This window comes from Rhinatrema bivittatum, chromosome 8, assembly GCF_901001135.1.
Source record: "Rhinatrema bivittatum chromosome 8, aRhiBiv1.1, whole genome shotgun sequence".
Taxonomy (NCBI): Eukaryota; Metazoa; Chordata; class Amphibia; order Gymnophiona; family Rhinatrematidae; genus Rhinatrema; species Rhinatrema bivittatum.
Window position 1 is genome coordinate 181,690,850 of NC_042622.1, and position 27,708 is coordinate 181,718,557.

A 27,708-nucleotide genomic window follows, 5' to 3' on the forward strand; every position below is an offset into this window, starting at 1 on the left:
AATGAACATTATGAGAGAGAGAGAGCGAGCGACGAGGACAGGCCAGGCTTTATTTTAATCAAGCTGTCGAGAGAGGGTGAGGTGGCCAGATTTAAGGTTTCACGAGTATATCTTTTAGGACTGACAAGATTTTTTATTGGGCACAGTTTTGGCCAGTGCCAAAAAGCTGCACGAGTTCAAACGAGAGCAACATGATCTCTATCTATTTCCAAGGGGTGAGGGGTGGGATTTGGCTTCTTCCTTCACAGTGTGATGGAAAGGGTATGAGCTTTTGGCTCAGTGGCTTCTACTGGAGACGAATGGAAAAATGAACTGTGCGTGCAGAATGCCTGCAAGCTTGCAGGAGACTTGTACCCATCCCCTCCAGAATCCTCAAATCCGGCCTAAGAAGTCACACTAAAAAACGTAAATCTTTGAATGAACTTTGTGGGGCAGAGTGTCTAACATTTTGAGGTCATGGCTGCCAGATTTACAGGGCAGAAATGATCATGCTTATTGCATGCTTGGATTTTGCATGGTGAGAACAGAATACAAAGCTCAACCTGTTTTTTTCCTTGGGGAGAAAGGTTTAATGTCGTCAAGCAGGCAGCTGGTGCTATTTGACAATAAGTTTGTATGACGCTTCCCCCTCTGCAGTAACCAAGTATAAAAGGAAATGGCCCTTTTACATCTTGACAAACATTGCTTTGACATGTTCCAACAGATCATCACGGCATGTTCCAGGGGTCCTGTTATGAAGGATACATGATTTCCATCTCCATTCTGCTGATCTTACAGAAAAAAGTTTAACTTGAACACTGTTGTATCTGCTCACCGAAAAAGTCATTGGATTAAGATGTAAGTTTCGGTCGAAAGGGGGCCATAGTCTGCTTTGCACAGTCCTGAAACCTCGTGCCTGTGGCTTAGGGATTTAATTTTCGGTGATTTCTGGAGGGGGGGGGGGGGGGGGGGGAACTTGCATGCAAAAAAAAAAAAAAAAAGATTTTGCCTGCACAGTTTATTCTGTGAATTAATTTTTTGCAGTTGCAGGAAATTAAATCCATGAGCCAAAGAAATGGTTTTAGACTGCTGTGCACAATTCTGCCTTGCAAGTTATTCGTTGTTTTTTTTGCCTGAAACTTAATTCTGGACCAAGTGTATTTTTTGTTCTTCTTTTGCTCAGGACAGCAGCATTTTGTGATGTCAGCACATGCATGAAGATGAAAAGTCAGGCTTCATCATCTAGTTCCACTCTGCAGTAAAATGGAGGGTAAACTAACAAATAGAACAGGGGGCCCTGAAAGTCAAGGGCAGATATACACTGGCACTCTGGGCTCAGTGTAGCCTCTCACCAAATAGGCTGCAGACTGAGCTTTCAAGGAAGAGATACAAATTCCGCACATGGGGATGGATGGCCCAGTTGAACAGGTGAAACAAATCTTTTTTTCCGGCAATGGTTAATGCAGAATTTCAGTAATGTCACCTTGCGAAAAGAGGTTTGCTGCAGTACATCTACTCTGGAAACTTAAAGCTCCTCGTTGTCACTATTGAATGAATCCGTTTTCTACCTCCCTCCATCAGGCCCAAGGGAAAGTAGCTTCGACACTGCCTGGGCAAGGTGAGTAAGAGAATGGAGTTCCTTGAATCTAGAAAAAAAGTACCTGCCTCTAGGCTGCTCCAGTTCTGCTTTTACTCCTCATGCATGCTTTAAAAAAGTCACATAATTCTGTTGAGATGAAAGTCCTTGGCATTGCCCTACTGAAAGGTTTTTCTAAGGTTTACTGCTGAAGCAGCAGATACCATGAAACGTGATCACGTGGGGTACGCTGAAAAGGACTCAATTTCTAAGTAAGGGAAGTATTGTTTTTATTATAGTTAAAATTAGATTTAAAAAAGCATTTAAGAAGTATTTACAATAAAGGATTAAAGGACACTGTGGACATTAAAAAACCTGAGGACCAATATTTATATTTTGTTAGCTTTAAACTTGAGTTTTGAGCTGAAGTGGCTGTATGTTGGCCTTTTGCTAATGGGTGTGAAGGTCCTTTTCTCACTACATTAATATTGTGTATTTTCATGTTCGCTGTTGAAGATGTTTGTAATAAATTTTGAATGTTTTTTGATTTTTACATAGAAATCCAGATGTGCAAGTCCACGTGCCCACTGGAGGGTATAAAACTCGGACTGGATCAGTCTATACAGCTGGTTCTCCTTGAAAGAGAAAAGGCAAGGTCCAAAATATCCCAGCATCACAAAGCTTCTAAGTTCTGGTGGAATGAGAGACACTCAAACCTCCTACAGCATCACAGCCTGCATCTCAAATACCAGGACATTCCGGCTTCATTACCTACACCTAAGGGGGCAGAGGGCTTCGTCAGTAATCATTCTCTGTTTTCTTTCATTTGAAAAGGAAGGTGAAAAGTCCCAGAGATAAAAAAAACTTCATGATACATCCTTGATTATATAAACAGAAAAGAAAGGAATTAAAAAAAAAAAAATCCCCACCATAAGCTCCCAGACCGCACAGTGGAAATTTTGATGAAGGCTGCCATTGAGCTCTTCCATGCCGTTAAAAATAAATAAATAAATAAAAAAGTTGGTCCAGTCCAGGTTTTATCCTCATTACTTCGCTGTACAAGCTGTACTTCCTGTTTTTCTCAGGGAACAGAAGTGGCTCAGTCTAGGCAGCTCTCTAGCAGACCTAAAACTGTCATGTCTTTGGATCGTAGGTATAAAGGAGCTTATAAGAACAGAAGAAGTGGTATGCTGAGGCAGACCAAAGTCCAGTGAGCCCATTATCCTGTCTCTGAAGGTGGCCTGTCCAGGTCACAAGTACCAACAGCTCCCATAAAGCAGATCTATTTCCTGTTATTCTGCTGAGCTACAGACTTGCCTTGCAGTGTGTCCCCTCCATGGGAGCATATTACTGCTCAAGTTATTGAGGTGGAAGCGTAGCCTAGTGGGTACAGACACGAGCTAAGAACCAGGGACACCAGAGTCCAGCTCCTACTTCTTCACTGCTGCTCCTTGTGACATTGGGCAAGACACGTCACTCTTCATTGCCTCAAACACAAACTTAGGGCCCGATTCTCTAAGGTTTTTCTCCTGTTCTGTGTGTCTAGAGGAAGAATGCTTAGTAAACAATGCCCTTAGGGGACAAGAAAATACCTGAAGCATAACTTGCCTTGAGCTTAGGCTTGGAAAAGCAAGTTAATAAATCTAAAAATCCAAATGCAACAGGGTGTTTGCTTTAAATTGTGTGCCCAGGACTGCTCTGTTGCCAAATTTATTACAACAGCACAGTGACTCTGGCAAAGGACCTAGTGTTCCACAGACTGCAAGTGGCGCTTTCAGTGCACGTGCTAAGCAGGAAGGACTTTATCGCTTTTCTGCTTTCACTTTCACACCAGGTCCAAGCGTGTTCGGTGATTGCTCTTTCTGCAGCTCTCAAATTTGAGCACAAATAAAAAAAAACGAACCCTGAATCGTGTGTAGCATGCTGCATGGATAACTTCTTGAGCACCAGGATACATGGGCTACTTTGGCTTTTGTGTGTGTGTGTGTGTGGGGGGGGGGGGGGGGCATTCTTTAAATTCTCACTCCCTCCAAGAGAATGTTGTGGGATTTGTGGAACATCGAATCCCATAAAGCTTTTGGGGATAGGAAGACAGAAAATGCCTCTGACGAGAAATTAGATTCATGAGCAAACCCCTCCCTTGGCTCTTCTCAGTGCTGGGGGGTGGGAACAGATTTTAGATTGGGATGTTGCTGCTGAGTGTAGCAAAAGGGAGGAGGGTCCCTCTCTCCTTGTGTACTTGATTAAGATAAAGATGGAGCTAGTCCCTGGTCCTGCAATGTAATTGACAAAATCATTCAAGATGGATTCCTAGATGAGTTAGGGTGTGTGCTGGGGACGGGGAGGGATGACTAAAGCAAACTTCAGTGTCGGCAGCCACTGGACTAGCTGGTGCCAAGACATTTGTGCTATCGGCCACTGGGACTTCTTAAAAGGTATATAAACATTTAAAACATATTGACAAGAGTATCAATTTTCTTCTGAGCATTTTTAAAAAAATATTTTCTCTTAGTAAAATCATTAGAGTATAGCATGCCTCCCTCTTTTTTTTTTTTGCTTTTTTATGTTTTTTTTTTTTTTTTTTAATATAACTTAAAAAAAATCCAGTTCTGCATATTTAGCGTTAGTGTTTAAGGTAGTATGGCACACCCTTTCATTTCTTTTAAAGTGAAGGGTGGAGATCTACAAAAATGCCTTACATTTCTATTATTACTATTATTATTATTATTTTAAAGAGTTTGCCAGCATTTAAACTTTGCAAGACCTTTGGTTAGTTGAAACCACATCAGATTGACAAAATAAGATAAACAAAAAAAAGAGAAAAAAAATTAATCACAAGAAAAGAAAGAAGGAATAAAAACCCTGTCCATAAAATGATCAGTAATTTTTTTTCTTAAATAAGAGAAAGTTCTATCCTTACTGGTCCTAAATCTGATTACGTACAGTTAATATACTTTTCTTTTAAATCTTAATTACGATACATCTACCAAAATTTACTAGAGTCGAAAGAGGGGGAGAGGAGGGAGAAAGCCACTACACTGGTATCAGGACAGCACGTGTACAAGATACGCTATTTGATTTTTTTTTTTGTTTTGTTTTTTACATTATTAAAATACAACAGAGAATAGTCTTATGAGGTGACAGGGAATGGAGAAAGAGGGAAGAAACAATATGTTTACAGTACAAACAATGACAAAATATTTTTTTTAAAAACCCCACACCTTCCCCGATTCTTCTTCTACAGTGAATTCCCAAGATATTATAGGCTTTTATTTGTTTTAATTAAATGTAAATAACTGTTATTTTTTTAATTTGTTTTCTTCTCTTGCTTGCTACTTGATCAAGTTTTAAGTATCTATCCAGCATTTTGCTTTATTTTCACCTGGTTGTTCAGAAAGCAGAAGGTGAAAAAATTAAGCATCTCCCTCACCCTGCTTAAAAAAAAAATACAAACCCCCTGCTATAAAATATTACACAGAAAACAGGATTTAAAAAAAATAAAAAAAAAATTAAAGAGCAACGCCCAATTCCCAATCCCCCTCCAGAAAACAAACTCAAAAACCTATTTTTCTTTCTGGCTGTTAAGCCACCTTGTTTAGAGATATTTTTTGCTCTATCAAATCACCTATATTAAATCCTACCGTACTTGTTAGTAAAATTTACAGAACAAAAAAAAAAAAAAACAAAACCAACTTGTGCTGGAGTTCTTAAGAAACCTCTTATTCAGTGTCTTATACTGACTTCTACCTAACGTACCAAATTTATAAATGTAACACAACTTTAAAATAAAGTATTTACTAGAACTTGGCATATTAGGTTTAGAAATAACAGGCAATTTCTTACTCCAGTATTTCTTAATGCCACATACCAAGTTGTAAGTTTATCTCGCAGGCCTATTCACCAATATTTTAAAATGAAAAAAAAAATTAAATAAAAAAAATATCCTTCATAAATCTCCCCATTGGAGGACCATATATATAACAGCAAAAATATTAAACATGTGCAAACAGGAAATTGTCAGGTTTTTTCCCTACCAGTCACAGTGCAAATGATGTTACAAACTTCAGTTTTTTTCTATTTTACTTAGTTTTTTTTCAACATCTACAATAAATTAATCTCCCATCACTTCTATGATGATACTTGCAGCACTGAGGTATTCAAAATAAAACCAAGTTTTCTCTTGCTTTCCTAGTTTGTTAATATAGGAAATAATAATAATAATTAAAAAAAACTGATTTGAAAGATTAAAATATAAGTTTCTAACATGCCTCCTCCCTACAGCAGGCACGGCAAAGAAAGACCTCTCTGTCTGTCTCTAGAGCAGGTTTTACACAGCAGCTGAAATGACTGGACAGTGACTCAATCCGATTGTTAATCTCAGAACTAAAATAATACAAAAAATATATATTTATGGTGTGCTTCAAAAGTTTTAAATACTTTAAATATTAAAATTGAGCTTTGTTTCAGTCTGGGAAAAGCAGATTTTGTTACAAGACTGTTACTTTATAAGCTGCGCACATATGACTGATTTAATGCTAGGACATTTACCAGGTCTAAACACCTAGAGAGCAAGCCAAACAGTGTGTGTGTGTGAATTTGTCTTTAAGGGGAGAGTCCCCGGGCAGTAGATGTAGGATTTAAATGCCTCATACTTTTTCTCCTTCCATTTACTAGCAACTGCCTTAGGACTAACTCCCATCACAAAAATATTTTATTTTTTTTTTCTTAAGTTAATATGTAGTTAATGGAATAATATTTACAGTATTTTTTTTTTCAGAATTCACAATTTAAAAAATTAAAACATCGAAACCCCTTAGAATCTCACCTCTTTCAACAGTAGCAAGAAAAGCACTCAGAGAAAGCAAAAAAAAAAAAGAACCACCAGGCAAATCTTGTGGTCCTGACCTTATTGCCGAAAACAGGTATAACTGGGCTACCAAAGAGGCACTACAGAATTAAAAAAAGAAAACATTTCAATGACATGCTACAAAGTCTAATGTTTTCCGTTTCATGATGTAAAACCCCTCCCTCTACCCCCGCAAAAAAATAACATACCCCTCCCTTTCCTTGATGTCTATGCTCCTCCTTGCCCCTGATGAGTCTCCACAACTAACTCAATGTGCGTTAAATTCCAGCTGCATTTTGATTTGATTTTTTTCCTTTTAGTTTATCAGTTGGGTGGCGACTCACCAGTTAAACCATTTTCAGCTTCTCCAAACGCTAAATGCCCTATTCCCCTCCATCCCCACCCTTAAAACAGTAAAAAAAAAAAAAGGAAAATTTAACAGTTATTTATGAGATGCACGACAAAACACAGAAAGAAATGAAAGAAAACGTTCTACATGGCTACAATCTACTTCAAACCTTTTACCAACATCTCCCCCCCTCCCCCCGCTTTCCCTTCCCATCCCCAAAAAATAAAAATGAAGCTCAAATAAATTTCAAAGGGAAACATGAGTGAGCCCTGACTTATATCTACAGGTTATTATTAAAAGCTGTTGGGTTTTTATATTGATATATGTATATATATATAGTACAGCAGCATCATGAGATGATGGTAAAGAGAATTGAGAGAAACACAGTCCGTGATGTGCCACCTCTGGGTTTTGCTATGGTTTTTTTTTTTTTTTTTTTGGTCTGTGGTACTGTCGGTGATGTAGAACTCAAAGTCTGATGACATCACCTATGCACGGAACCAAATCAGTAACTTCTCCCAGTCTTGCCCGGACATCCAGATCTAGCCTGGGGGAAAGGAGGAAAGAGGAGGAGGAAAAAATAAGGTGAGTCTCTTCGCAATCAATCACTTAATTACAAGCAAAGAACTAATTAGCAGACAAAGTTGTATCTTAGGATTGATGGGCTTAAAAGAAAGGTAATCAGGGTGTTTTCTATTTTTTTTTAAACAACATTTGTTGATTTTCTTTCTTTTTTTTTTTTTAAAGTGGACTGGCCCCTCTGCTTCCACACATGAGCTTTCAGCCTAGCTCACTCCCATTTGCAGCTCTCAAGGTTACCTTCCCTAATCCAGGTCAACTGAACAGGCTGATCCAGTCCTGGTCGTGCCCCACTGTATTCATGTCTCTGTCTTTCTGCGTTTCTTAAGGCAAATCAATGGGAAAACCGGATCTACAAATCTTATGTATGCAGTGGGACAAAACCAGGCCTGGATCAGCCTGTTTGACCTTGAATGAGGTGGCAACTCCTCCCTCTCCTGCCAATTAGGCACCGCCCTCCTGGCATTGTGGGTCATGCATTATCCGCAGGTGCAGTGCTGCTTAGACAGCTGAGGCACTTTGACCCACTCTCAGTGCCCCCTCAATCCAGGGGAACAGTTAGATAAAACTTTTCCCCTTGTGTGTTAATAACATTTGTGGTTTTCAGGTTCTGTGTTCTGGCCATCTTAGATGCCCAAAGTACGGGATCCCTGCTGTTGATGGTCTGTCGTCTTTAACCGGGGCAGTAGAGTGGTTTTGTATGTTTTTAGATGAAACTCTGGCAGCTTGTGTTTTTGCAAATATTAAATATGGAAGAAGGGGAAATTAGGGGGGGTTGGAAATCCAGTTTTTTTTTTTACATATTTTCATCCAAAACCCCTTTGAAGCCACTGTAGTACTTGCAGCTACCAGCGACCTATGCAGCACTGGTCGCAAGCCCTAGGCATGAACTTGAAACTCAAACACAGCTGCGTCAATATGAGTCGCCACAGACAACTAATTAGCAGGGAAATCTTTCAAACTTGCATTATTTGATTCCGGCTCTGATGTCCATCCAGAACTCATTTAGGTTATTTCCTAGTTTTAATGATCAGCTGTGTTAAGGGCCTTTAGCTATGGCTGAAACTTACAACTCCTCTCACAGCAAAATAATCTCCTCCCTTCCCTGCCCCTTAGCTGCTACTGAATCATTTCCCATATTCTATTGTCTCTACCGCATGCATTCAACTTTAAGAGCTGATGATATTGAAAGGGGACAAATCCGTCTCCTGCTATTAATTCAAGCTGCAGAAATCCTGAAAAAAAAGTACAAGTGACACAAAGCCAGTGCCAGCTTGATGCATTGATGTGCAATTCAGAGCTGCCAACCCACCCAAGCTCAACCTAAAGAGGTTGATCCAGTTTTGGTTTTCTTAAGGGAATCAGCTGTTTCCATGCATGGCGATTTGGGAGGGACGGTAAAAGCAGGGATGGAGGAAGTAAATTCAGGACTGGATCACTGGATTGACATGGGTCAATTGGCAAATGTAGGCTCAAAGCTGCTGGTCCAGTCCACAACATCAACAAAGATAGCAACCCAGTTCACTTTTTCTTCATAGAATGGAAAAGGGAACTAGGCTGGTTTGGACTTCAGCACAAACTGATTACTGTTCTCAAAAAATTTGAATACCCCCCTCTCACTTCTGAAACATTTTCCTGTGTTGCTTTGGAAGGGACTTTAAGAATAATATTATTTACTGAAACATCAAGATAACAACCTCAAATTGGGGGGGGGGGGGGGGGGGGGGTTGTGTGTGTGTTAAATTGCACTACTGTGGAATTCACTCCCTGAACATATCCGTCTGACAGCCAACCGTACAGAATTTAAAAAATTGTTAAAAACTCATCTTTTCACTCATGCATACAATTTATATTAAGTTTACTACATTACTTTTGGTAATTTAATTGACTATTTTATGAATTTTAATGTGTTTGTATATGATTTTATGACTTGTTTGTTAATGTGTAATATTGCTTGTGTATGTGCAAATATGTAAACCGCCTAGACGGATAGTCCCCTACCCATTGTGCGGTATATAAGAATCTTAAATAAAATAAATAAATAAATAATAAATAAATAAAATAAATTGTTTAATATTGACAAGCAACACAATGGACTCCACTGGGAGCAAGCATAGAATGGGGGAGAAACCAGTGAAATGACCTATGCTAGGAAGAGCCTGCAAGGAATGGGGAGGGATTTATGGGGAAAGGGTCCATTAAGGTAGGTCATGTGCTTTTTCACAAATGCCATGTATAACTCTATTTTCTTCTCCCATGCTGCCCCCGACAATTGTCCAGGGTGACTGAAGTCCTCCTGCTGGTTATTGCATGGAGGTGGCGCCACCCTTCAAATACGCTAGAAAATCTGAGGTCACTGCTGGATCCTGGGCTCTTACAGTGAAGGGTAGCGGTGGCTCCCAGGCTTTTAAATTTGGTGTTATCAGTGCTCCCAGCAACCCTACTACCATTACTTAACATTTCCATAGCACTACATGACATCGACAGCACTGTACAAACACCACACACAAGAGACAGTCTCTTCTCGATAGAGCTTACAATCTAATAACCCCATAATCTATCCAACTTTGTAGCAATGAGATTTTATTTACTGTGTCCGATCTGGCTGATGAAAGTTGCAGGAGAACAGCAGATCTGAAATCAAGAGCCTGGGAAAAGGGGGGTAGGGGTGTGTGGTGCTGATAAAACTCAGTTGCTTACCTGTAACAGGTGTTCTCCTAGGACAGCAGGATGTTAGTCATCACAGATGGATGACATCATCAGATGGAGCCCGGCACGGAAAACTTTTATCAACGTTTCTAGAAGCTTTGAGTGGCACACTGAGCATGCCCAGCATGCCACTATCCGTGCGTCCACGCGAGGTCCCCGTTCAGTCTCGTAACATAGCAAAAATACGAGTGAAGGAATAAAATACCCCAACTCTGCAGGGTGGCGGGTGGGTTTCCTGAGGACTAAGATCCTGCTGTCCTAGGAGAACACCTGTTACAGGTAAGCAAATGTGCTTTCTTCTAGGACAAGCAGGATGGTAGCCCTCACAGATGGGTGAACACCAAGCTTCATGCTGTTGCCGGCAACGGTAATGAACAACATGTACGGAACAAAGTGTCAATGGGCACAAAACAACTGAAGTACTGTTGGAAGATAGGGAGGTAGCCTGGCCTCAAGTAGAGGGCCCTAGGTAGGAAGAGTTGGGTTTAAGTCTGGAAGAGATTGCACAGGACAGATTGGCCGAATTTCCTACCTTGTCGACCATCCTTGTCCAAACAGTAATGGGCAGTGAACGTGTCTAATGAGCTCCACGTTGGGGCCCTGCAGATCTCGGCGATGGGGACCACCCGTAAGTGGGCCACTGATGCCGCAACAGAGTGAGCTTTGACTCGGGCTTCTAGTTGAAGGCCTGACTGTATGTAGCAAAATGAGATGCAATCTGCAAGTCAGTTGGATACCCAATACGACCCCCAATCTGTTCTTATCAAAAAAAATGAACAGCGGATGGCCTGTCTAGGGCCTGCTGAGTGTTCTAAGTAGAAGGCCAGAGCTCTCGTAATATAGCGTGTGTAAAAACCATTCCCCCTGATGGGAATGGGGTCTCAGGAAAAAAGTGGGCAACACAATGGACTGATTAAGGTGGAAATCAGTCACAAACTTAGGCAGGAACTTGGGATGCGTGCACAGGACCACACGATCATGAAAACATTTCATGTAGGTGGGGACGTCACCAAGGCCTGCAGCTTGTTCACCCTGCAAGCGGAGTAATTGCAACCAGGAAGAGGACCTTCCAGGTGAGGAATTTTAGCTCACAGGCGCGCATAGACTCAAAAGGAGGATGCATGAGCCCTGCCAGCACCATGCTGAGATCCCAGGGGCCACAGAAGAGGCTTTAGCTGCAGCAGGCCCCGCATAAAGAACTTACGATAGGCAGAACGAGATGGGTGTGCCAGAAAACACCCTGATGCTAAGCACTAATCGCGCTCAAATGGACCCTGACCGAGATGGTTTTAAGTCTGGCCTCGGAAAGATGCCACAGGTAATCCAAGAACCTGGAAAGTGGGCAAGTGAATGGATCTAATCCATGCCCCGCACACCACACTGAGAATCTCTTCCACTTCAACTTGTAGGACTTCCTAGCTGAAGGCTTCCTGGAAGCTACCAGCACCTGGGCGACATTGTCTGAGAGAGCCAGCGGCTGAAGGACTAGGCACTTAACATCTAAGCCATCAAGGCCAACACCCGGAGGTTTGGATGGCGCAGTGCCCAGGTGGATGGGATCCCTGCTCGACAGATCCTGCAGGAGAGGAAACCAGACCTGCCTGGGCCAGTGAGGCGCTACCAGGATCATGGACCCCTGGTCCTGCTGGAGCTTCAATAGAGTTTTCATGAGAAGTGGAAGAGGAGGGTACACGTACAGGAGACCCGTGCTCCAACGACGGGCGAAGGCATTGGTGAGTGGATGTCCGTTTGTTCTGAATAGGGAGCAAATATTGCTCACCTTGCAATTGAATGGGGAGGCGAACAGGTCCACATTAGGAGTACCCCAAGGCAGAAGATCTGCGCTAACACTTTCAGGTCCAGTGACCACTTGTGCGGGTGAAAGGAGCGGCTTAGATGGTCTGCCAGCACATTCAGTTTTCTGGGAAGGTATGTGGCCCGCAGGGACAGCTCTTGCGACAGAGCCCAGGACCAGATCTCTACAGCCTCCTGGCAAACGAGAAGCAATCCCGTGCCTCCTTGCTAGTTGATGTACCACATCGTGACCTGTTTGTCCATACGGATTAAGACCTCCTTGTGGGACAAGTGGTCGCGGAACACCCAAAGCACGTAACACATTGCCCGAAGCTCCAAGAAGTTTATCTGACATAGAGCTTCTTGAGCAGTCCAATGACCCTGCGTGTGGAGGCTGTCCACATGGGTTCCCAGCCCTGGGGAGAGGCATCGGTGGTGAGCACTATTTGAGGCAGGACAGCCTGAAAGGAAACTCCTTGCTCCAGACTGGAGAGACTCTCCCACCAGGATAGAGAGGTCCTCAGAGGTTGTGTGACGGAGACACAAAGTCCATTGAGAGCGCAATGTCCGTTGTGCTCTGCGCATGCAGAGATGACTGCTGCCATTGAGAGCGCAATGTCCATTGTGCTCTGCGCATGCAGAGATGGGCTAGCGGGGTAACTTGGAGAGATTCTGTCAAGACTTTGGGTAGTTGATAACAAATCCCAGCGCCTGCAGTGCCTGTATGGTCAGGGCCAAAGCATCCATTGCTCCTGTTTGGGAGTCACTTTTGACCAGCCAGTTGTTTAGGCAAGGGAAGACATGCACCACCTGCCATCTGAGGTGCGCAGCCACCACTGCCAGGCATTTGGTAAAGATGCGAGGGGCTGAGGCCAAACCAAATGGCAGCACTCTGTATTGGTAGTGAGCCTTCCCCTCCACGAAGCGCAGATATTTTCTGTCTCTGGTAAAGATGGAGATGTGGGCATAGGCATCCTTGAGGTCGAGGGAGCAAAGCCAGTCTCCCTTTTTGAGCAGGGGGATCAGAGTACCCAGAAAAAACATTTTGAACTTTTCCCTTCTGAGGAATTTGTTCAATGCCCTGAGATCGAGAATGGGGCATAAGCCCCCAGTTCTCTTGGGTATCAGGAAATACCTCAAATAGAACCCTCGACCCTAGAGGTGATGGGGATGGGTTCTATTGCTCTTGCCTTCAGGAGGGCATAGAGCTCTGTGAGAAGTATGTCCTATTGGACGGCTGAACCCCCCAATGGACAGTAGTGAGGACCCATCGGTACGAGGTTATAATCGACCAACAATGGGCAAAGCAGAGACATCTGCCCCCCACTCGGGGATCGGGTGGCAGGGGTATGATGTGCTGACTCATGCTTTCTCGCCTCCAGTCAAAACCCCGTTGCCGGAGCCTGTTGGGGGGGCCGGCTGGGGCCTGGAAATCCTCTGTTGACGGAAGCGGCCTCTTGAAGCAGTGTGGGGCGCGCGAGACCGAGAGGCAGGGGGATAATATTTCCGCTACCTATAGAAAGATCTTCTACAACTGGGTCGGGGAGGTTTCCGTGCGGACGGCGGGTCTGAGGCACTGGCAGATAGCTGTTGAAGGGTTTCATGGTGATCCTTCAACTGGGCTACTACATCCCTGACCCTGTCCCCAAAAAGATTCTCTCCTGTACAGGGGAGGTTAGCCAATTTCTTCTGGACCTCTGGCTTTAGGTCGGAAGCACGGAGCCAGGCCATCCTATGGGCACCAATGCCAATGGCGGCCACCCTGGCAGTGGTCTCGAAAACATTGCAGGTGGATCTCACCTCATGTTTTCCCATTTCAAAACCTTGCTGCGTGATGGTGGACAAAGACTCCTGCTACTGCTGTGGGAGATGTTCCACAAATCCTTGGACCTGTTTATACAGGTTCCAATTGAACTGAGTCTTGGACAATTGGTAATAGGCTATCTGGGCGATGAGTATGTGTCCTGAAAAACCTTCCTGCCCAAGGCATCGAGCCCCTATGCTCTCGCCCCAGCAGGGCTGAGGCATGGGTGCGGGAACATTTGGCCAGTTTGATATGGACTCCACTATCACAGACTGGTGGGGGGAGGTGGTGTCTCTCGAAGCCCAAGGCCTGTTGCACCAAATAGGTGGCATCCGCCTTCTATTTACTGGGGTGATGGATATTGGGTGTTACCATATCTGAAGATTGGTGGGGAACGCCTGGGCCTCCTGGGTCTGTCAGAGGGTGGGGCCTCCTCTCCACAGGGTCACTTTGGTGGCGGCACAGCAGCCGCGGATGCCGCACTGGGACCAGTGCCATGCATCGATGGCGACCGGTGTTGGTGTTTCCGGGATTTCCCACAATGCTTGGCTCTGTCTTTCCCCGGCGCCAAGGAAGCTGAGGATCCCGATGTTCTTAAAAGTGGAGAGACCATGGAGGAGCAGTCACAGTCCCCACGGTCCTCTGACGATGCCGCCGGGGGCGTAGAGAGGGATAGCATATCGAGCAGTTTTTCCCTCAACCCCGGAGTGTTGAGGATTCCGAAGCAGGTGTGGATGGAGCAGACTTCTTGGAGCCAAAACGTTTCTCCATTTCATCCAGCTGCTCGCGACAGCCCTTAAAAGAGTCATCTGATCGCACAGTTGACAACCTCATACATCGTGCGATGTTCCCAGGCAGAGGATACAGACCTCGTGTGGGTCCGTGATAGATATGGTCCGCTGGTTCTGGGGACCGGCGAAAACCGGACGCCATGAAGAAAAATAACCGGCGTGCGGTCGACAGCCAACAGCCACTGAGGAGCGGCACACCAGGGATAGACCACAAGGGAGGTATGAAATTTAAATATACCTCACCGATGAGAGGGACACCATTCGGAGAAGGGGGGGACCTGGCGTTCAGACGGGGAAGAACCGGGAAAAAGACAAGAAAAAAAATGCTCTTAAGAGCCTGAGCTCCAAAACCACGAGATGACTGCCCTGCGGAAAAGAAGAGACTGAAGAGGGACCTCGCATGGACACACGGATAGTGGTATGCTGGGCATGCTCAGTGTGCCAAAGTTTCCAGAAACGTTAACAAAAGTTTTCTGTGCGGAGCTCTATCTGATGATGTCACCGATCTGTGAGGACTACAATCCTGCTTGTCCTAGGAGAAAGCTCCCGTTCCTGTCGCTGCCCTTTTGATGCTACTTTGCTTTTTCCATCTGTTGATGAAGGGAGTCACAACACAGCCACAACTACAGTGCACATCCAAAATGTCACCAGCCTCTTGAAGCTCAGCAAAACAGCTGAGAAGCTCACAATTTTCCAAACTGCCTGCCCCATAAATCCAACACCCTTTTGAAGACTACCCACAGGTATAACCGACCCACGGACCCTGCACTTACTGTTTGTGAGGGCTGAATTAGGCTGGGAAATAGCTTGCATATATTTAAAAGTGCAACATCCTCACAATGTTTCCTATTCCTGCCCAAAGGGCGACCTTAACCCGGCCAAAGGTAGGCGTGCTGAGGGAACATACCCAAACATGTTCTTCAGGGGTCCTGCCTGCTCTCCGCTAGGGAGAAGTATTCATTTGGTTCTGTGAAAGATTTTAACCTTCTGCAAACCCTGTTATCTCTGGGTGTTGTCCAGCAACTCAAACACTGCACATACCAAAGTATTTAATTTACAGATGCAGATAAAACAGCAGATGAGTAGGTTAATCTAGATCAGGGATGGTCAACTCAAGTCCTCGAGAGCCACAAACAGGCCTGGTTTTTAAGCCATCCACAATGAATATGCATGAGATAGATTTGCATGCACTGCCTCTATTGTATGCAAATACATCTCTTGCATATTCATTGAGGATATCCTGACAACCAGGCCTGTCTGTTGCTTTTGAGGACTTGAGTTGGTCTCTCCTGATATATAGACAATTTAGCTGTGTATTGATATCCGAAACATAAAAATAATTGTTAGAAGTATCTTACGCTACGTATGCCAAAAGGCTAAATGTGTGTTTTTTTTCCAAATCCTTAATTAACAAGCTAGACTTAAAGGGTAGGAAACTGGCAGCTGTCCAACTCAGTAGTGCTAAGGTAATGTCTTTAATTTGATTAGGATAATTTTTTTAATCATAGATAAATTGTTCCATGGTTACTAGTTAACAAGTGTCACCTCCAGTAGTTGCAGCCTGGGCACAATACTGAAATATACACTGGAGTTCTTTTTTAAAAATTTGAGGAAAGAAAGCCATACCAGATCCTACCTTTTCACCAAAGATGCTTTTCTGATATTCACTCTGACACTCTTGTAAAGACTTGTATTCTGGTTTGAGAATCACCTTGCATGATCTAACAGATTTTTCAGTGTGGCTACTTCTGTCTTGCAGAGCAGAGCTGGTCTAATCCTAACTGCTGTGGTAAGGTCGATCGTCCTTCCTGGACGTAGGATTTCCCGTTATTCAGGCAACCTCCTCAAGCTGCCCAGGATTCCCAGTCAGATAGCTACCATTTTTCTGCTGGCTCTGGCATGTTCAACCGCCTTTGTGGACAGCGTCTAAGCAGCAAAATGAATCAGCTCTCCCAGCAGGAAGCCCAGGTGTAACTAGTAAAAACACTGGGGTGTGAAGCCAATGAACTCTCTATTAAGGACAAAAAAACCTGCATGATCAGGAGAAAAGCTGAATTTTGCTGAGGGGGATAATTCAGTGATCAGTAAAGATATAGGGGTGTGCATGGAAACCTTTTTTGGTCTGTAGAGAACGGAAAAGATTTAAGTTTTTCCCCTATAATACTAGTCTGGCCTTCAAAATGAATGTTAATTGGTCAGATGCAGCCTTGTCTAAGGCAGCCACTTGTGAATTGAGGACTCCCTGTCTATTTCCCTATAATAATCAAATCAGACAAACTCCGCTCCACCTTGGCCTCTCCATCACAACTCATTAAAGGAACTAGTAAACCACCTCAGAAAAACAAATAGGTCCACTTGAACAAAGAAGGATATTTTTGCTGGTCTTTTTACAAATAGGGAAATCAGGAGGACACATTAGTAAGGGTAGGGAGGAGGTGGAGAGTAGGGAAAAGAAAAAATGGTGCAGAATACCTTTCCAAGTGAGATGGCAATCAACCCCTGTAACGCTTCAATGGTATCCATTTGTAAAAGCCGTTGCAATCAGAGGTCCCTAAAATTGCAGAATTGGTAAAGTCGTCAGTGCTCTATTCATGGAATGCAGGGAAAATATACATTTTATGAATGTTGGAAAGAAACTTATCAAAGGATTTGACCCATGTTGGAAGCATGAATGTGTGCTGCAGGAATCTGGATTTTGCCTAGCATCTCATAGAGCTTGGAGAGAGAACCCTCTACCCTCTCTGAAAGCCCATGAACATTTCTGGGATGGCACTGTCCCTGGTACCCACTTCCAAAACAAACACAAAAATCCCAGTGCATCTTCCAATTTAATATTTAAATACTAATGCAGCTGCCTCTCAGATACATGGTCTCTAAACTACTACCGGGTAAACTTAGGCACAAGGAGTTAAGGAGGACCTCCGAAGGGGAAGAAGTGGCCAGCTGCAGAGGACTCAGAACTCACAGCCAAGTGCCCTAATGAATAACCTTCTCCAAGAGGATCCTTGCCTCCCCTAGGGGTGATAAATGGTCCATGACTACACGAGCCTGGTCTTATGTAATGTGAAGCAGTGCCATCCAGTGAAACGTTAAGACAGGAAATGATGTCAGGGTGGTAGAGAAAGTCAGAAAGAGACATCACAGTCTTTAGATTCCTTCTCATGGCTGCTGCCCTGAATCTGTTGAAAAGGCAGGTTGAGTCAGAGGAATGTCTGACATGCTCCCAACTGCAGGACAACCTCCCAAAGGTCTGAAGAAGACCATTTTCACAGATTACGATGGGCACAGCTCTCTTCCCAGCCCCTTTAATTCTAAAATTCCCTTTCAGAGGTCATACTTAAAAATAAAAAACAAACAAACCCAGAGTAATCCCAAAAGGGGCCAGAAAATTACTTCTAGGAAGATATTACAGCAAATCTTCCATGTCTGGTACATGTACAAAAAAAAAAATAAAAGGATTGTTTAGGATTTTTCTTTTATTGGTTTGGTTAGTGAAAGCACAAAAGAGTTATTAAGTGGTTGCCATTCTCGATAAGGTTACAGGATGAATGAAGAGACTGCCAGTCTGCACACTAGATACGCAATTCGTCTGGGAGAAATATTAGCACAGACAAAGCAATAAGTTTAATACTGTACAATTTTTTTTTTTATTTGAACAACTTGCAGGTCAAAGTACTCAAGTTTTCAAGGACACTGGAGCTTTTATTTGTCCAGGTTGGAACCCCCTTCCAATGAAACTGAGAGGAGTTATAAAGAAGCAAGAACCATTAAATTTAAACTGATACAGCTCTTAGCAGAATAGTGCTCCAGATTGGATAGCACCACTGATCTGGTGGGAATATTTTTTTTTTTAAGGGGCCGGAAGAGCGTGCAGAGAGAAAGGCAGCACAAGAGCTCCACTCTCCATGCGCATGACCGCAATCTATGCCTGCTCTTGATTTGCTAATCCTAAGTGGCACATGTACATCTCTCAGGCTGGTTTTTCCTATTCAGCCTCTGCTACCCAACCATGCGTGTGCAGTTTTATCTATTTATGGCCTTAAGTCAAAGCAAGATTCTCGAGCAAATAAAAGTCACAGTTTTATTAGGGAACTGGTTTTCTTTATCACCCATTTTCCCCACTTCTGATTTTTAAGCTTCTAATGCCACAGATTCTGGGGGTTAAACTGCATCCCCCCCCCCCCCAAACCCCAATTTCAAACCCAAAATGCTTTAGAACAGTCTTACAAAAAAAAAATAAAAAAAAATAGGCGTGGGAATGGATCATCCACTCATCCTATAGAAAGCTGCTACTCTCAGCAAGAAGGCGGGAATGTAATGGCACTTTCCATCTTTTGTGACTGAGGATCCTAGGGTCAGTTCATCCTGCACCCCCCCCCCCCCCCTAACTTTTATCACATGCACCTGATGGTAAGCGGACCAACCACACAGGAAAATGTCTGAAAGGAGTAGTTCACCTGGAAGACCTTAATCGGGGTAGCCCAAATGCTACAATAAATAAGTCACAATGCCCAGAGGGCACATTAATCAGACTCTAAGGGAAGGGAGGGGCTACCTCTTGCTGGAGGCTGACATTAGCCCATCGCTCAGTGGGCGGAGCAGCAGATGGGAGAGAGAAGCATGGCAAATGGCTCAGAATCTGGAGGTTTACCAGCCCTGTGCTGCCTATCCAGTCAGCCAAACTTGCCAATAGTGATGCTAAATTCCCGCCTCCCTGGATGTGCTGCCATGCAGAAGGCTTAGGCTCAGACCATTCCAACCTTTGAGTCCAAAAGCTGATTTGCTTGGTTGCCAGGGAGGAGTGGGGGGATGATAGGACACTACTGGGGGAGGAGAGAGGGGCACCTTTGGGCTGGCTGCTGGCCTAATCTTGGAGGCATTGGACTGTGTCACCACTGGATCTGAATTTCCATGAGTGGTCGAGGGTGAATTAACAGAACTAGAAAACGTACCACGTAAGACCTGGCGAACTTTACGTAGGTATAAACAGTGCAACTGTACCAGGGTCTTGTGGTGGTCACACTGCACAAGCCTAAAGATGGCCCTCTAGCATGGGCTGGCAGCAGGAGAGAGGGGGGAATCTGCTAGAAAAGCATTGTGATGACAGTGAGCACAGGGCTTATGAAATGCCACACTTTTCATTACTGTAGCAGGCCGCAGTCCGGCCTACTTGACACTGCCCACAACTCAAGGTTCACAGCTTTCAAAAACCTGTTATCAGTCGATGCAGTCTCTATCCGCTCACATTTATAGGGCGAGACTTTCCAGTTATGCAACCTGATTGGGCTTTTTTTTTTTTTGTTCTCCCTGCAAAGACTGACGCCCTCTGGTACAGATTCCAGCACATTCATGCCAACACACAGTGCCAAACCTATACAATGCTGGAAACAGATCAGAAAAACCCAGCATGCAAAACCTGTGATGCAAATTCATCTGGCCACATCAGTTACAACTTTACAATCACTTAGTAGAATTTAAGAGGTAAATGCGGCTTTCTGCATCAGTTGTTGAAATAACATTAGTCACTTGGCACCTGAAAATCCCAAGGAACAATCAGTAGCAAATATCTTAACATCATTAACCAAAAAGATAATTTCTTATGCACATCAAAATAATGTTTTATGATGGTGTGTTATGGCTGCTGAAATCCTTCTTACAGGACAGGAAGCAGCCGAAGACCAGAAGGGTCATCTAGTCTGTTTTCCTCTCTCTGTGGCAGTACCACAGACCTAATCTGATCTGCAGCTTTACCCCTCACGCCCTCCATAAGGACTCCCTGCGCTTGTCCAGTGCTTCTGTTTTTAATTCTTTTACTCTTTTTGCCTCCATTGGAAGGCTCTTTACCATAAATCCACCACCCTTCCTATGAAGAAATGTTTCCTGATGTTAACACCTAATACTTCTTCCTTTCAGCTTCATACGATGATCCTTTGTTCTTTTTTTTTTTTTTTAAACCACCTCAAAATGGTTTGCCTTTTGTGCACAGTTACTTCTGAGGTATCTGAACGTCTGGGGGAGATATATTTACGTCTTTTAAGACTGACCTCATAGAACAGGTCCCCCTACGTGCTATCCCTTTTCCTCCATAAACTAACCACACTGGCCAGTGCCTCAGTTTTGACATACATGCAGCAGCTCAATGCCTGAGATTTCCGCAGGCACTTGAAATAGCTATGCTATGGAACAAGACCCCCATTAAAGAATTCCATTCACAGTTAGAAGCAGCACAAGCAACCGAGTCCATCTTTCTTCAAGGCTTGATTTTGTTTCCTGAAGTCAATTTAAGAGCATGATGTTATAGAAAGCTCTTCCTCGGGGACCCAGCTGTGGCCACCATTGCAGGCCTAGGTAAGGCGTGAGGTTGTCATGCTAATGAGGGGACTTCTGCCTCTCTCGGTTTGTTTCCTCTTTAAATTGTACTTTTCTTGGTCCACTCAGGCTCAGAAACTTAAAGAAACACCTGAGTACCCTGTGCTGCCTGTCAATTCACTCCTATTTCCTTTTCTACTTTCATTTCTAGATTTTTTTTTCCTTTTTCCCCCCCCACAGTATTTACATTTCTCTGGCCCAGCAGTTTTCTCCGGCTTCTATGGGCTTTTAGCTCAATCAGAACCACTCTCTATTGGGCTACATTCATTCACAACCACCCGGGGATTCTTTTTTTCCTATTTTATATTCCATCCCAACTCACTTGGCTCAGTCGTTGTAACTAAAGTCCTCAGCCAGTGACCACACAACAGGGCTGCATCTGGAAGCCTGCAATTATAGGCCCTAAATCACAGGCCACTAGGCATTGCCACTGGGACTCTTCTCCCTGGTCCCCTTTCCCCTTCCCCCTCCAAAGGGCTGTGACCACTGCCTCAGCTGAATCCCCAGTCCTGGAGTGGCCAACAGAGTGGATTCAAATCCAGGTCCTTGCGCATGGTGGCGCTCTGTGCTGCTAGTGGGCTACCGACCCGATTAGCTGACTTCTATTTCTCGTTCTGTTTTTTTTAAGTAGTGGTCTCTGCTAGTCAAAAGAAAAAGACAGAGATAGTTCCATCAAATATGCCAGTGGGGTCTCAGTAGTTTGGGAGATCTTTTAAGGGACCAGCAGAAAAGATGTTGATGTGGCTGGGCTTTCGAGTCCCTCACAGATCCCATCTTCAGATGTTTAAAGAAGGGGCCTGTGTGAACGGCCATATCTTTCCACATGATGTGGAAAAAAATCAAAACAAAAAAACATTTTCGTAGCCTTTAGCAATTCTGGCTACCTCCAAGGCTGATGGGGCTACTAGAACTCCATAGGCCAGATAGGCCAGGAAAATCTGCTGCCATTGTGTGTGGTTCAGTACAGGAAACATTCTGTGCAACGTAGTGACCGGGGCAAAAAACTAAAATTACTACCTCCACCACCCCACTGAAAGCAAAATGTACTTGTGTTCTAGAAAAATATCCATCTGTCGACCCTGGGAGATCTGAAGCTGTAATGCGGATGGTATGTTCCATCTCTAATGGAGGGAGCAGGGCTAGGACAAGAGTTTTCAATTCAACTGATAATTCATGTGACAGTGCGGGCACTCAAGTGTATCTTTTTGAAACAGGTCTATTAGTAGATTCAGCGGGTTACATAAAGTGGCATCATGGGAAGGCAAAAGGCCAAGTGAGTATCGAACTGCACAATTCATTTTTAATAGGAAACCAGAAAGGAAAGGGGAAAAAAAAATAAGAGAGAGTTACAAATGTATCTTCAAAATCATGAGGAGGATAGTGAGAAAGAAAAACATTAAATCCCTTCCCCAATCAAGTTACTTACAGCGATTCCATGGCCGAACCCAGAGCCAGGTTGCGGGCTGGCAGCGCTCATGTAGTTACCAACTCCAGAGTCCTGGCTGGCTGTGCCGTACAGGTCCGCGACTGGGCCCGGGCTGTTAGCCCCTGGGAATCCTCCTGGCCGGCCTGGGTTGGTGCCTGCCGGGGAAGCGGGTGCGCCAAAATTCGGTTGAGCACTGTAGCTATTCAGGACTGGTGTGCAGAGAACAAAGCCGGAGATGAGGCAGAAGACCAAGGCCATGCATGGTCAGAACACAAGCCGAACACTTAAAATCCACAGCCTAGGCCCAACTTCTAACACTCAATCAAGGCCATGCGAAACAACCAGCAGGTGCTTAATAATGGTCAGCCCATACTATCACTAGGAAGCTGGATGCCCCAACTATGTAGAAAGAGGCAGATAGATAGACAACCATTCAACACGCTACTGAAACCAGAGACTGGAGGTGCTCATTTCACCAACTTAATGACAAGGTACGTATCTGATAGTTTTCAACATTTGATTCTGATGCTCATGCAGTTGGCACTGGGTTTCTAAGATTTGGGCACGGTAAGACAGCATTCACATCCCATGCAAACTACAAAGGAATTAGTTTTAGACTGCACATTGGGTTAATATTGATATTAGAACATGGCGAGGGGCAGGGTTCTGGGAAAGGGGAAGCTACTGACATCTAAGCAAAATCATTTTGGATCCAGTAAAACAGCAAGAGGGAAAAAAAGAAAAGAAAGAAAAAAAATTATGAAACTACCGTGGGGGAAAATGTTTCCAGCATTGGAAAAGTTTTCAGGAGAAAGTTTTAAAGATTTCTTCTTTACTGGAGAGACTGAGACGTCATGAAATCTCTGTAATGGCTCTGTGGGCAAAGGCAATCTCCTCCTTATGGAGATGTAATGGAGTTTATTATTGACTTAAGGAGTTGTTACTTAAATTACCAGTTTTAAAAGTGAAAGCACTGGGATGAGCTTTACCCTGAGACTCACTGACCTGAAGGGAAGCCCTCTTTCTCTGTTAAGATAGCGTAAAAGACCTGTTTATCTACATTATCTAAGAAGAGTCAGTACATGGGGACAGTGTCGTCATGATCTGTTTGCTTCAGGGTTTTGCAGTATGGATTCATACAGCAAAGAGAAGCAAACACTTTGTGGGGGCTGGGTGGTGGGACATGGAGAGGGATGCTTGTCCCTGGGAAGGAAAAGTGAGCCTCAAGGACTGGAAGCAGCAATGTCTCTCTCTGAGGGGCTCAGGAGGAGAGCATCTTATCAACCTAAGAATCGGACTCCGATCCACTAGTATCTTATTCCTGACCCTCTTTACTTATACAGTTACCCAAAAGTCATCCTGGGGACCCCCACCACTAGTCGGGTTTTAAGTATATTCATCATGAATATGCAGAAGATAGATCTGCAAAATTGTGCATGTAGAGGCGTGTCTTCAATCTCTCTCATGCATATTCACTGGGGATATCCTGAAAACCGTACTGGCTCTGGGGGTCACCAGGGCAGGTTTGGGAACTGTTGGCTTAACCCCTCACGATAAAGAGCACTGAGGGATAGGAGAGGATGGGGAGAACGTTACCCTTTCTTGTCTAAATATGTATGAACTGTTGATATTGTATGAACAGAGCCATTCCTAACCTAGGTTTAATCTAAATTATCCTTCTGACCATATACAAAGAGGATATTCTCAGCTTTAGCAAAGTCCTTCAGCTGCAGCTCCTTGAATGCCTTGTCTAAGCTTGGAGATGGGCAGTAGGTGCCACAATTCCCGACCTCTCTTGCAGTCTCTTTATTAGATTGTGTTCCTTGACCCTTGGCTAAGAGGACTGGCAAGGTAGATGTGGCGAGCCCAACCCCCTCAGATGAGAACAGCAGCTCCCCCCCCCCCAAAAAAAAAAATCTCATCATGGAAAGACCGGAGCTTCCAGCCAATGAGCGCAAAACAAGATAAAAACGATGAAGTGGCTGGCCGACAACCTGTTCTATGAGGATTTGCCTCCAATAAAACTGCGTGTTACTTTTACCCTATCTGTTTAGGCATTTTTCATAATCAGGTCATGAAAAGTGTATTTAAATGCCTAGTCAAGCTAGAATTAGAATACCGATAAGAAGTCGGATCCACACGCATTACTACGGACATTCCCAAGAAGCCATTCTTGGGGGTCTTTATAATATCTCTGGCTAAGATCTCTCCTGTGGCACTGAGCTACATCCCAGGTCACGTGGCTCCATGCTTCTCACCTTCTCAGTTACTACTTAGAGGCAATGATGAAGGAAGCTCAGCTTGTGTTCATCATCATTGGTCACCAATGGGACTTCTTACTACCCGCTGTGGGTGGAGGGCGTCTGGGCAAGGAAATTAACCATGGGAATAAATCAGGTAGAAATGCTGTAGATTTACTGCAATTTGTGACAAAAACTAATCCAGGGTAATTATTCTTTAAAATGCCAGAGCATGTGGTAAAATCTGCCACGGCCATTTAGCTAATCTATGGCGGAGTTTGCCATAAAGGCTGAAATTTTTTTTTTTATGTGGCTCACAAACATGGAGGCGGTTCACAGATTTTGCACAAAATGCGATGTCATGCCAAGGGAGCTGAATTTGATTCCCAGCTCATGTTTTCTGCTCCCCAGGATGGCTGGGCCTGGGGATGCTGTAGAGGCAGTATTCACAGCCCCAGGGGTGAGGGAGAGAGTCTTGGCCTTGTCATCCAGGTTAGCCAGCTCCCATATTGGGCTTTAGTTTGTGGGCCTGGGCCGGGCTGAGTTGAGAGGAGGCAGAGGAAAAACAAAGTGAAAAAAGCAAATCAAGGCTTCTATAGTGCCATAGTCCAACAGAGGCCAGCTCTGACTGAGCTGGAAGTCCAAAACAAGAAAAGCCTGCACAGCCTTATTCTTGAGCAGAAAAAGCAAGCCACATCGGAACAATCTGTCTTCCTCTGAGCAGTAACTGAGTTTAAAAAAAGACTGAAAAGTGATTTTACCTGGAAATGCCACCACTGGCCCATTATTTATTTATTTAGCTACTTGAATTTCTATCCCGTACATTCCAGAATAACCACTTACTATGTGACCTTCAGCACGGTGAACACCCCCCTAAGTCTTCCCCTCCTCACTATGCTGAAACTCAGACCACTGATTCCCAGACCTGACCCGGGACCCCACAGCCAATCAAGTTTTTAGGCTATCTACAATTAATATGCACGAGACAGATTTGCATGAATCGGAGAAGCAGCATATGCAAAGTCATCTCTTGCACATTCACTGTGGCTACCTGAAAACCCGACTGGCTGTGGGGTCCCCAGGGCAGGTTGGGGGAAGCCCCCACCTGGACAGTAAGCATTCTGGGATGGGGGAGGGGGTAAATTATACTGCAGACATCCAGCCTGCACAGAGGTGAAAGCTCCGAGCTAATCAGACACCTCACTGAAGGCAAGGCAGGGGAAGAGGGAAGGGGGCGGGGTGACTTCTGGACACCAAAAGAAGGTGTTTGTACTGCGGCGGAAAGATAAATGACCCAAACTTTCTCAGAGAATTGTCTGGCTACAGCTAACTCCGAGTCCAGCCAACGTCAGCACTGGTCACGCTGGAGCACATCTGCCACATCTGTTCTGTACGAAGAAATACTGACCTTAACAAAAAGGACTTTCCTATTACTTATTAACATCTAATAGGGCCAGCCTGTATAAGGAATAGTGCTCAGACAGCCTGCAAAAAAAACAAGTAATGCTAGCATTCAATCACATTTCCCAGCTTTCATGTGCAACTTAAGTTATTCCTTTGTGTGTTGTCCTTTGTATGGCAGCTACGTAATGTAGGCATTAGGTAAGTTTCCTTTCCGCCCAACATCAGAGAACTGAGTTGACGCTAAAGGGGGGGTGGCTGGGAAGATGTGTATGACAAGAGCTGGCCTACGCGCGCTCATTACCTTGTAAATAAACCATGGGACGACCGGAATGATTCATGCAGGTTGCAGAAACCTCATACGGAGGATTTCTCTATAGTTGCCGCCTGCTGACTGCTCTCGCTAGGGCTCAAGAAATACAACAGGAAGCCCAATCTGTGCCTTACAGGCCAATGCTTAAAAGTGTGTGGGAAGCTTGCAGGCCTATGGGCATCAGACCATATTTTTTTTAAGGGAAAGTCGCTGTGGCATTTCCCTTTAAGAATCTGCAGCATATGGTACCAGCGGGGACCTTTTACCCTGCATGCTGTGCAGGAGTAACATACTGGGTTGGGTTGGGGGTGGGGGGAAGGGAGTAAAGCAGTCGAAGGCAGACACAGGGGATTTCCAAATGAAAACCCCATGTTTACTTGCTCCAGCTTGGCTCTGTCTCAACTCCCTGTCGGCAGTGCCCGGGCAGGAGCCAATTTCAAAAGGAGCCTCTTCTGTTTAGCCACAGAAGTTCCCTTTGAAAAACACCCCTTTCATGCTCCACTGAGCCACACGACGCCTATGAATATTGAGACCCCCTTGCTGCCTATCACCAATGCTAAGGCCGAGCTGGAAAAGCAAGAGACATTTAAGGTAGAACTCTAGAGGGACCACAAAACCTTGCCTGCCCCAAAGAGCTTATGTGAAAAGCCAGCATGCTGATTAACAGAGCAAAAATGTTATCCCTGTACAAATACACCACCTGAAAACCCTTCTCAGAAGAGTGCAAGCCTATTCTTTGCTTTTATTCAGGACAAAGGAGGGGGGGGGGGGGGGGGTAAGTCTGTCTGCTTTCATCCTCTGGATCGATGTCTGCCCCCCGCCCCCGATGGGGCTTCTGTCATGTTAAACAGTGAGGCATATCATCACGGCCTAGCGTTCCTGGTACCTGGTTTCCTCTCTTTATACTCCCATGGCCTGGCTCGGATGTTGCACTTCTGACTAAGGTTCCCCCCTTCACAAAGTTGTAGAACAGGGAGAGGTGGTTTCTCTTGGGAAGTGGCAGAGCAGGGATGTAAAGGGTCCTGCTAAACTCAAGAGAACGCTTCAGCTGTGAAAGGTATAAGGACAGACTCTACAGCTGTAAGACAGACCCTCAAAAGAAATACTTTGTTCTTACTGCAAACTGGGTCTTTCTAACCTTTATCCCTAAAGGCACTCTCTGTTCTTTTTTTTTCTTTTTAGCTTCTGCACAGTTTTCCTTCTCCTGGACAGTGCTGCCTGCGGCTCTCTTCCCGCACGCCTGCCACTCCCAGGGTGCTAAGCGCTGCCTCTGTCTTGCCTGGCAGATCTGCCAAGCTCAGGTACCTGAGCAGAGAGTCTCTGAACTGCACAGAAGGCTGGCCAGAGATACAGCCTGCAGCGTCTGGGAGGAGGTTACAGACTCCAGATCTGCCTGACCAGGACCATCGGGTAGTGCAGAGAAACAATCTCTAAATCATTCACGCTCTTTCGAACATGCCTATGCAAGGAAAGAGAGAAGAGTTTGCCAACCTCGTCAGCTCCTCCAGAATGGCCTCCCCATAAACAAGAGA

The 27,708-nt window shown here is 44.6% G+C and overlaps 1 protein-coding gene and 1 long non-coding RNA gene across 5 annotated transcripts in view; one reads left to right on the forward strand and one right to left on the reverse strand.

Annotated features, from left to right (window-relative positions):
* Positions 1–698: 698 nt before the first annotated feature.
* Positions 699–2,463, forward strand: LOC115096780. The gene is made up of 3 exons (XR_003858141.1): positions 699–837; positions 1,163–1,597; positions 2,114–2,463. It is a non-coding gene; the product is annotated as an uncharacterized LOC115096780 (long non-coding RNA).
* Positions 2,464–4,098: 1,635 nt separating this feature from the next.
* Positions 4,099–27,708, reverse strand: part of MSI2 (musashi RNA binding protein 2) — a 398,820-nt gene continuing 375,210 nt past the window's right edge. For 3 of the 4 annotated variants that reach the window (XM_029611878.1, XM_029611877.1, XM_029611875.1), the window contains 3 exons: positions 22,223–22,431; positions 16,900–16,978; positions 4,099–7,297 (listed from right to left, as the gene is read on the reverse strand). In XM_029611878.1, coding sequence (XP_029467738.1) covers positions 16,937–16,978; positions 22,223–22,431 — 251 coding nt within the window. In that variant the 3' untranslated portion in view covers positions 4,099–7,297; positions 16,900–16,936. The other variant, XM_029611879.1, reaches the window with a different exon arrangement.